The sequence below is a fragment of the Gymnoscopelus braueri genome (assembly GCF_963280865.1).
Source record: "Gymnoscopelus braueri genome assembly, chromosome: 10".
Lineage (NCBI taxonomy): Eukaryota > Metazoa > Chordata > Actinopteri > Myctophiformes > Myctophidae > Gymnoscopelus > Gymnoscopelus braueri.
The window spans coordinates 29,535,964-29,546,558 of record NC_137611.1 but is presented as its reverse complement, the minus strand read 5'-3'; the positions used below and the strand labels follow the sequence as shown (position 1 = coordinate 29,546,558).

At 42.1% G+C, this 10,595-nt stretch overlaps 1 protein-coding gene across 1 annotated transcript; it reads left to right on the top strand.

Moving 5' to 3' along the window:
- Positions 1-8,169: 8,169 nt before the first annotated feature.
- Positions 8,170-9,177, top strand: LOC308094063 (dehydrodolichyl diphosphate synthase complex subunit Dhdds-like; the record flags this gene model as incomplete). The annotated part of the gene is made up of 1 exon (XM_080440513.1): positions 8,170-9,177. One exon carries the CDS (start codon positions 8,170-8,172, stop codon positions 9,175-9,177), a length of 1,008 nt encoding a protein of 335 aa, XP_080296639.1.
- Between the last annotated feature and the right edge of the window lie 1,418 nt (positions 9,178-10,595).

Below are 10,595 nucleotides of genomic sequence, written 5' to 3'. Positions count from 1 at the left end.
ACGACTGATCAACTAATATGGAGACACAGGGATCCCGATGACATCAGAAACTGCTCACGTTATGTTGATGACCTACATGGACATAAATGGGAGGCAAACAGACCTGCAGACAGACAGAGACCCCCCCCACCCCCCCCCCCACACACACACACACACACACACACACACACACACACACACACACACACACACACACACACACACACACACACACACACACACAAGAGATTCACATCCCCAGGTCATCGGCGACACACATGAGTTTGAAGTCTGTGTGTGTGTGTTCTTGCTGAATAAGGCTCTATATATTTCTTCTTATTTCACTATACCTCTCAACTCTCTGGCCATCTATTTACACCCCCCCCCCGCCACCCCTCTCTCTCTCCAGGCTCCAGTGCTTTCTCCATCTGTCCCTGTCTATTCAGCCCAGACGTCACAGAGCTGTGGTAAATACCTTGGCACCACACACATATGCCGCACGTGCACTCACAAAGATTAACACATACGTCCCACATACAGTACCTGCGCTCGCTCACTCGCACACACACGCACGCACGCACACACGCACGCACGCACGCACGCACGCACACACGCACACACGCACACACACACACACACACACACACACACATTGTACGCACATGCACGCGCACACACGTTTGTTTGTACATACATTCACTCATTCTTTCAAACACATTGGCATGCATTCTCCGAAAATTCACATGCATGCACAGATTCACAATAAGTAACCACATGCATGCATGAACCGACACCTATCACAGGAATAAACATATATTTAGGCATATGCACATAGATTCAAGCGCTTACTATAGACTAGTAGGTGTATGTGCACACAGGCACACACAAAAGGGGATGGTTAAATAGCTTACTGTGACAGATAGGGCTTCTCTTCAGCAGCAGAGCTGCTATGGAGTCCAGTAGTGCCATGAGATGGCTATAGTGGCCACTGTCAGATTATTTTCAGGGTGGGGAGAAAGTAAAAAAGCAACCCAAAAAACCTTGGTTATTCATTATGAAATGTGAAATATTGAAAAGTTGTATATCTCTGAAAGATGTTTTCTTTTCTATATTGTACCAGGTATTCTACAGGTAGAAGAGCAGTTAGAAATCTCCAGGCAGACATGTTTGTGTTTCAAGATGGAGAAGAAAGAGGACATGGAACAGAAAGATAGAGAGAGAGGCAGAAGACATAAGAAAAAGAGGGAGAGAAGAGAGAGAAGAATAATTATAATAATAATAATAATAACTATTTGTAAAGCATTTTTTAACAAGGATACAAAATGCTTTAAATAAAACTGAAGAAACAAAATAAGTCAGCAGCAGAATAGACACAGCCTCAGTAGAATTATGCAAAGCGCAGAAAAATAGACGCTCCATATCTGGGCAAGGCTAGTTTGTTTCTCAGTCTATATTGAGTGAAGTGAGGAGACTGACTTGGGTGGGCTTTGGAAACATCCTTAGAACAGAGGTGGAAAAACAACATGGATGTCCAACACAGTAACACTGGTCAGTAATATCCCAATGAAACCCTTAAACCCTAATGCAGCTTTAAATATGCTAGCCAGAACTTATTTCAAAGAATACAACGCTAATTGAACCAATCTGTATGGTATCTTAATACAATATAGCTAGCACATCTGCAATGGTGTTAAATAGGGCTCAAGTGGTTAATTCATAATGTATTTTTTTTTTTGTTTGGGTCCAAATTTTTCTTTTGGGTCTTGCCTCTGAGCTAAAAATGTTAGAAACACCAATAGATCTTTGAGAGATTGTGGACCCTCCACAACTTCACCCCAGGCTCAGAGCTGCTAAATCCATAACCCTGTACCCAGGTATAAAAATGCTGCTAAATGCATTTAACCACTTAAACGTAGTTGACTGTATTCCCACGGGCCCTCTTCTGTTTTCGCTCTACACTAAAATACCTTTACCAGAAAAATGCCGATCTAACAGATCTGTTACTTTTGCTGAATGTTAGCCACTGAATAGCAATGCTAGGGACTAGACTGTCACCAAGTGCAATATAAATTTCTGCTAATTGCAATTACTGTTGGTATATTATTGTTAATGTTAAGGTATGATTTCATTTTATTTGTCTGAGTATTATGATCACTTTTATATTTGTAATATATATTTGTATACACATATTTCCCTCTTTTATCATTTTGTTTATGCTTTTATGCTGCTAAGTGGAGTGGATTGCTGCTGAACTAAGTTTCGTTGTGCTTTATTATGCAATAAAACTCAACACGTCTAATGTAATCTAATCCATCTGTTAGTAGATGAGGCTGCTAAATTGTCACCAAATGAGAGAATTAATGATTCAGTAAGATCCTGTCGCTTTCTGCCAAAGCCCTTTACGCACACACGCACGCACGCACGCACGCACACACGCATGCACGCACACAGAAAATCTATGTGGGTATCAGTCATATGATTGTATACATGACCGTGTGTCATGACTCATGTCTTGTTTTTTTACGGAATGGGTTCCAAAATTGGTCTGTAACGGACCCTAATTCACAGTCAGGATTTTAGTAAACAGTCACTGTTAATGTTTCTACTGTTTGCCGTTTTGACAGATGATCCCCATCAGAGGCCTTACATGGCAGCTAAAACTCTTTAAATGCACCGAGGATCAACAGTTTGAAATGCCACGTACAGGTTTTTGTCAGATACATTCCCTCCTGACAGGAAATGTATTGCACATATCGGCTGCTTGTTGAGGAGGTGCCAATCAAATACATAACTGCTCAGCATGAAGTGAGTTCATGCGTGCGTGCGTGCGTGCGTGCGTGCGTGCGTGCGTGCGTGCGTGCGTGCGTGCGTGCGTGCTGCGTGCGTGTTTACAGGACAAGTCAGGACAAAACTTTTTCAGTTTCCCAATCACCCCTACCCATCCACCTCACCCCTCGCACACACACACGTGCACATGCACACACACACACACACACACACACACACACACACACACACACACACACACACACACACACACACACACACACACACACACACACACACACACACACACACACACACGCAAGAGAGCTTGGGCCTTAACCTAGATTACATATCCATTTCGATTGCATTTGAGAATATTGACCTGGCAGCTCCTTATGTATTTTCAACCTTCACTGTGCTGTCAATCAATATTATTTTTCAAGTTCGCTTGTTGACCTTCATGTTCTATCTGGATGCTGTTCTTCCTAATTGGTGCCAGAGCCATGGTTTATATCGTTGCTGTCTAGGCAGAAACCTTGTATCTCCATATTTCAACTTTTATGTTTTTTCATAAAATTAAAAAAAATAAAATTTGGTAAAAAAAAATACTTTTATGCAACACTATTGTATGGTGTCGAATAAAAGTTTTTTTTTTAATAATATAAAAAAGGAACGTTTTTTGGACAAGGTTTCCACCCGACAGCGACAATGATTGCAGACTGGCAAACATTCCCAACAGCTTTGCAGGAAGAAAAAAACAGACAGACAGATGGACAGGCTCAGGCGGGCAGCCAGCCCGATTATACTTCATCGTACGACGTGCGACGCCAAAAGCGCCCCACAAATCGGGACAGAAAGAGAGAGACAGACAGGTTGGCAGGGGGCCAGACATACGGGCACACAGTGAAAATGACAGACAGACAGAGAGAAATACAGGCAGATCGACTCTGAGAAATAGGCAGACAAGTAGGCAACCAGAGAGACAGACTAAAAGGAGGACATGAAAACAGACAGACAGACAGACAGACAGACAGACAGACAAAAAAGCAGGTAAAAAGTGATCTGTCACAGACAGACAGGCATTCACAGGCAGACTGGTAGACAGAGGCAAGCAGACCGCCAGAAAGAGACAGGCTGCCATGTTTGTTAGTTTTAATGGTGTTTTTTAAAAGTTGCTGGGGCTGGTTAGTCACCACACAGAATTAAAATATGGCTGGGTGTGACAGTGCAGGAACGTGGGTTTGGTCAAATAGACCAGGACTGTCACTATACCTACTTCTATAGTTTCTTTTAATGAGGGCATGCTATGTTTGAGAGAAGATGCAGCCCTTAATGACTAAAGCCCTATACGATCACAACATCATTTTGAATTCTTCTGAATTACACAACATGGTAGTAGTACTACTACAATCTTTGATAATACCTTACCCAAACTATCACAGCACTATGGCCACAATGAAGTTTCCATTCTCCCACTAATCACAGTAAATGTATCTTCCCCTCTCTCTCTCTCTCTCTCTCTCTCTCTCTCTCTCTCTCTCTCTCTCTCTCTCTCTCTCTCTCTCTCTCTCTCTCTCTCTCTCTCTCTCGTCTGTCTGTCAGTCTCTGGACACAGTCTTTGTCTCTCTCTGTGTCTCAGTGCGGTCCCATGGTTCCTCTCAACATGGCAGGGCCCATTTGGACGGGTCTCTGGAGGTCAGCTGTCATCATCCATTAGCCAAGTTGCTGCCAGCAAAGCCACTATCTCTGTCCATGGAGGAAGAGAGAGAGAAGGGGGGATTGTTGGGAAGCACATTTAAAGAGAGAAAGACATTAGAGACAGAGGGAAAAAATGATAGAAGGAATGACGTGGAGGGTCTGAGTGAGGGAGAGATGTACAGTAACAAGAGGAGAAATAATGAAGAGAAGTGTACTGTCCTCTAATATGATTCCTCTGATAAACTTTATTTTACCACAACTTAGACTGAAGACAGTTGCTCGTTTGTCCAATACTGTAGGTCCAAAGGGTGAAAGTGAAGGCAGCAAAACAACAATCAACTGCCTTGACGTTCACAAAATGAATGTTAAAATGGACCATTAATGTACACGCATGGCATATGTTAAATACATACAGACAATGCCTATTCCAAAGGAGTAAAATATGCAGATCTACACAGATGGCAAACAACTTGAGTCAGCCGTCTCACAGGGCACACCGGTGGCTCACCTGCTAGAGTGTATACCATTAAGGTTCAGTCCTCCTTGCACAGCTGGCCTCGGGTTGGAATCCAATTTGAGGCCCTTTGCTAGATGACCTTCCCAATCTCTGTCTCTCCAGCCATTTTCTGCCTATCTTGCTATCAAATAAAGCCTTGAAAATGCCCACCCCAAGAAAAGGGGGAAAAAGGGAAAAGAATGAAGTCTCTCAAAGGACACTGTCTCCATGGTGAACACTCTCCCAGTATCCATAACCACACAAAACCCATGCCTAAATGTAACCTTATCAACCGATACAAATTTGGCAAAGTCAGGGAATTACCAGATTTCAGCTTTAATTATAGTACGAAGAACAAGAAGAGAGCAAGGGGAACAGGGGAGCTTTGAATTGCTTCATTATAGTCAGTCATATTGAACTGAATGGGGAGGGCAGGGTGGCTACAGACAGAGATGGGTGAAAATATGGTCCTGAAAAAAAAGTATTTTGGTACAAATTACAAATAAAGGTTTGAGAAATGTATTTGAGGTACAAATAAGTATTTTGAAAATACATAAAAAATGATTAAAAAATGATTAGTCAATTCATATCAGATTGATTGCCAAATGTTAAATTAGCCTAATTGCTTATGTCAGAATGTCTAAGAACAAATGTATCATACAAGCATATGAGTGTTTTTCATGGTGTTTCTGGCAGATTCTGTTCTTCAACTAATAGGTGTTCTTTCTCAAGAAATTTTGTTAAGCAAAGTCGAGTATAGGTTATTATAAACCATACTCAATAGACTCTGTAGGGTAGGCTACTATGGGCTAGTGTGTGTGTGTGTGTGTGTGTGTGTGTGTGTGTGTGTGTGTGTGTGTGTGTGTGTGCGTGTGCGTGTGCGTGTGTGTGTGTGTGTGTGCATGCGCGTGCGCGTGCGTGCGTGGGGTGCTAGAGGTGAGGGGGAGTGACAGAGGGGAGAGTAGAAGTACACAGCTGTCTAAGGAGAGACAGACAAGGAAGAAGGGAAAAGAGGGGATAAGCAGATAAACAGTAAGGCTGACAGGTCTGCTCAGGAGAGGAGTGCGAGAGAGAAAAAGAGGAGAAAGAAAGAGAGGAGAGCAAGCAGAAGAAAGCAACAGTTTAAGGTGGTTGAAGTACTGATACTGTAGCTCCTGCATTGTAAGAAAAATTGAAATCAAATACCTTGGCATTGTTATACTATGGACCCGACTGATATAGAGTAATAGAGAACATTTACATTTAGGCAATTAGGTTAGATAAGAAAACAAAAAATCATTGGCATTACAAAGATTTGCATATTTGGGGTTGTATTCTATTCCAAAACAGGATTAATGAGAGTCACTTTCTTTCTACTTATGTACACTATGAAGATACATTTAACAAATCACACTAGCCTACTAGAGAGGTCTGCAAATTATTTAAGATTACAAAGAATTTGATTCACCAATACACTCAAGGGTGTTTATATTCAAATGGTTGAAATAATGTGTATTGCATCTAGATTGATTATGGTATGACATAAACATTTTTATTCAGGTTGGATACTTTTTTGTTACATGTGAATGGCAAGATATTTATACACAATTAATGCCACCTTGTGGAATAAAATAGATATTACATCACTGCTTAATTTATGTTGGATCTTAATTGATGTTGGAATGCAAAAGTATTTTTGAAAATAGCCGATCTACAAGCTCACGCTTGTGAGCTTGTAGATCGGCTATTTTCAAATAGCCAAAGTTTAAATAGGGCTGAAGTGGTAAATGTATGTTTTGTAATAATAATCAAAATCTACAAATTAACTAGTAACTAAAGTACAATATTTGCCTCTGAGATGTAGTGGGGTAAAAGTATTGAAAAATGGAAATACTCCAGTATAGTAAAAAAAAATCCTAAAATTTGTACTTAAGTACAGTACTTGAATAAATGTACTTGGTTACTTTCCACCACTGCTTAGGCCTACTGTAGATTTGGACCACCTTATTATCTGGAGGATTTGACAAAAGTTCATGTTGCTCTGTGGGGCGCAAATCCATTTTTTTTCTCTCTTCACTTTCACTCAATTTAGACAGATACTGTTAGACCCTCATAGTCTAAGTATATGTTTACATGTCCTGAAATTCTTCTCTTTCATAACTAAATCATGCAACCCTTTTCAATTAGCATAAAATGCAAAAAATGACGCGAGGCCGATTTACCTGTCATCCTTCAATTCCACCACTGGTCAGCCAGCTTGTGCTGCAAAACCTTTCCTGCACTGTGGCACATCTTCACTCTTCCGCAAGCTGTGGCAGAAGGAGGTCGACTGGTGCCAGTCATAATATGGGCTCCCCCAGCCCCAGCCACCATTACACGTCATCAAATGTGGCATGCATTTCACACTGTTCTTGTAGGTGTCAGAATTTCAACTCCTGAGATGTGCCTCAGTGCCTGTTGGAGCAGATGAAGAGGTGTGTGGAAACGTCAGCCAGGGGGACATCTGGTGGGCATTGATGATGACGAGGAAGATGGAGATCCTTGGTTACGAAACTACTGTATGTCATGGATAATGCTGGGATTTTGGTGCCATAAGACTAGTTTCATTAGTGTTTATTTTGTTTGTATGTTGATAGTGTTGGGCCTTGCACAAAGTGGGAGAAGTTAGAACACACAATGTGTCTGTATTTTAACATGACCATATATGCTTGTTAATTGTTAGTTAATTGTCTGTTTAGCCTCCTCAATGCCATCATTGATTCTGTCTTGATTTTGTTATCTACACCAGGCTATTTTTTGTGTGGATATTTTTCACCTTTTGTGAATTCATATATTGATATTCATATATTGATATGATATTTTGATGTCAATATGACATCTTAAATCACTGATGATGACACAAAATTCCCTGATTGAGACTCTGAGTGCACCTTTCTAGTTAGTAGGCTCGATATCCATATTTGGAGAGAGCCCAGTCATATTCTTCTCACGGTTATTTATTTGTTCTCAAAAACCTTTGCTCAGTTCTAGCTCCGTCATACCTTTTCATTTAAACTTTTAAATATTGTATACTTCACGTTTTAAAACTTACATTTTATGGAGGACAACATTGGAGAGCCGTATAACTCCATATTTGGAGGTCATTATGATGTCACAGTGAGCCCACACAGTTTCTTCTGGAACGCTACATCATCACTTAAATCAGGATTTGGATGTCATCATAAAAGCTGTGAGTAGCTGGAAGGTTGAAGATGTCCTGGATTAGGGAAGGTGAGCTGAACCTTATTGAGAAACTTGCAACCAACATCCTTAAGGCTGGTCCAATACCTAAGCATGTGGCCTTTATCATGGATGGCAACCGACGCTTTGCCCGTAAGAAACACGTGGAACGCCAGGAGGGGCACATGCAGGGCTTCAATAAACTAGCAGAGACACTACGTTGGTGTTTGCATCTGAGCATTCGAGAGGTCACAGTTTATGCCTTCAGCATTGAGAACTTCAAGAGGGCCCAAGATGAGGTGGATGGGTTGATGGAGCTCGCCAAGCAGAAGTTTGTCAGGCTGTTAGAAGAGCAAGAGAATCTGGAGAAGCACGGTGTTTGCATCCGGGTATTAGGAGACTTGACACTGCTGCCGCTGGACCTTCAGCGACATATCGCCAAAGCTGTGGTCACAACCAGAGCCCATACCAAATGCTTCCTGAATTTATGCTTTGCCTACACCTCAAGACATGAAATCACCAATGCAGTCAGGGAAATGGCTTGGGGAGTGGAGCAGGGGCTTATCAAGTCAAGTGACGTGTCCGAGGCCCTGCTGAGTGAGTGTCTATACAGCAACAACTCTCCCAACCCAGACCTTCTCATCCGGACCTCAGGAGAAGTGCGTCTCAGTGACTTCCTCCTTTGGCAGACCTCTCACTCATGCATAGTGTTCCAGTCAGTTTTATGGCCAGAGTACTCATTCTGGAATTTGTGTGGAGCTATCCTTCAATATCAGTTCAATTACAGATCGATTCAGAAAGCCAGGGAGCTCCACAGAGAGGAGCAGGCACGACTGCAGCTAGAGGCAGATTGTGCCTGTATAGCGGAGTTCCTGCAGCATCATGGGAATGGGAAGCTGGCTGATGCCCATAGGAGACAGGAAGTACTGTTAAACTACACTACCCATCGGGTGGAACGGACTCAGGACTTCCTAGGAGCACTGGCGCATAAGAGGGACACTTTCTTCATTGATTTATCCAGCCAAACTGCCATGGCATAGATAAGCTACAAAGAAAGACTCCGTTGGGCGGACGGACGTCTCTCTGAATGCAGCTACGCCCCAAATATGGAGTGTATTGTCTAACCTCAATGTGTCGTCATGGCATCAGCCGCAAACAAATCAGTCAGATAGGCAGACGAAAGACAGACAGAAACAGACAGCGCCACATACAGTATGGGCACAAAAGGGACTCAGACATATTGGTCGGATCGGCAGTGCGATGTAGGTGTGAGGGCCGCGTAGCGGCCTGAACTCTAGATGTGAGGGCCGCATAGCATAGCCAAACAAGTGTTGAAATAGGGCCTTCCTCATCACCACGGTGCATTCGGATTTTTCGAGTGTCTTTACGAACACAACTGGCCCATGATTGGGAGAGGAAAGCCGGGCGGGGAGGGTGATGTCACTGCACATACTGCTGGGGCGGCACCTGACAGCAGGGAGTGTTGGGTGAGTGGGGGCTCCTCACTGGCAGGTGAGCAAGTAGGGTACAACAGCAGTGACAAGACACAGTAGTGTGCGGGGAGGAATTAATTGGCATGACTAAACTGAAGAAAAAAGGGGAAGGAATAATTGCCATGCGTAACAATGAATGGAAAAAGCAGCAATGAATTTGCTTGCACTTGCTGCAATTAATTAATACGCAAATTAATACGTAACATGACTTCCGTCAAATGGACCCTCACGGGTCCATTTGGTTCCATTTTTAAACTGTCAGTTATGGGGGTCCGTATCCCTAATGCATACCAATCTGGGGGTCTTGAAATTAAAATGTTTGAGAACCACAGGCTGGCAGTGTGCACAAGATCCTTGGTGCTGATTACAGACCCTCTGAGCCTCAGACAGCTACAGTATGAGTATTCAGAGGTACTCTAAAAATTGTATTGTGTAATAAAAAAACTAAACATTCAAGCAATATTCACAGTTAAAACTGGCACACACAAAATTGGAAGATACATTTTAAATCCAACCAAAATAGGCTAGTTGTATACAGTATATGAAATAAATTGACAAAGACGAAAATTAAAGACAATATTATTTTCTCTATGACACACAATACTAGTTTCAGTTAACTTTTTAGTTTAGTTTTTGTAAATACCTCAGTTTTTCTTTCTCAGTTAACTAAAATGTTTTTTTTCACATGTAGGTTTTGTCAATTAGTTTTGGTTAAGTAATATCTGTACTGTCATCTTGCTCTTTTTGTAAGAAAGGGACATTAAAGCGGCACTATGTATATGTTACTACATAACTTTAGATCGTGTCAAAGGTCATGTCTCACCTAGACACAGGATCGGAAATTTTGACCTGATGGTCAAGATAAAATGTCTCCCCTGAGTAGGCAGGCAGGCTCTATTAGCTCAATGGTAAAAATGTCAGCTCTGGAAACCGAGTACAAATCCGGGGTAGAACCTGTTACTATT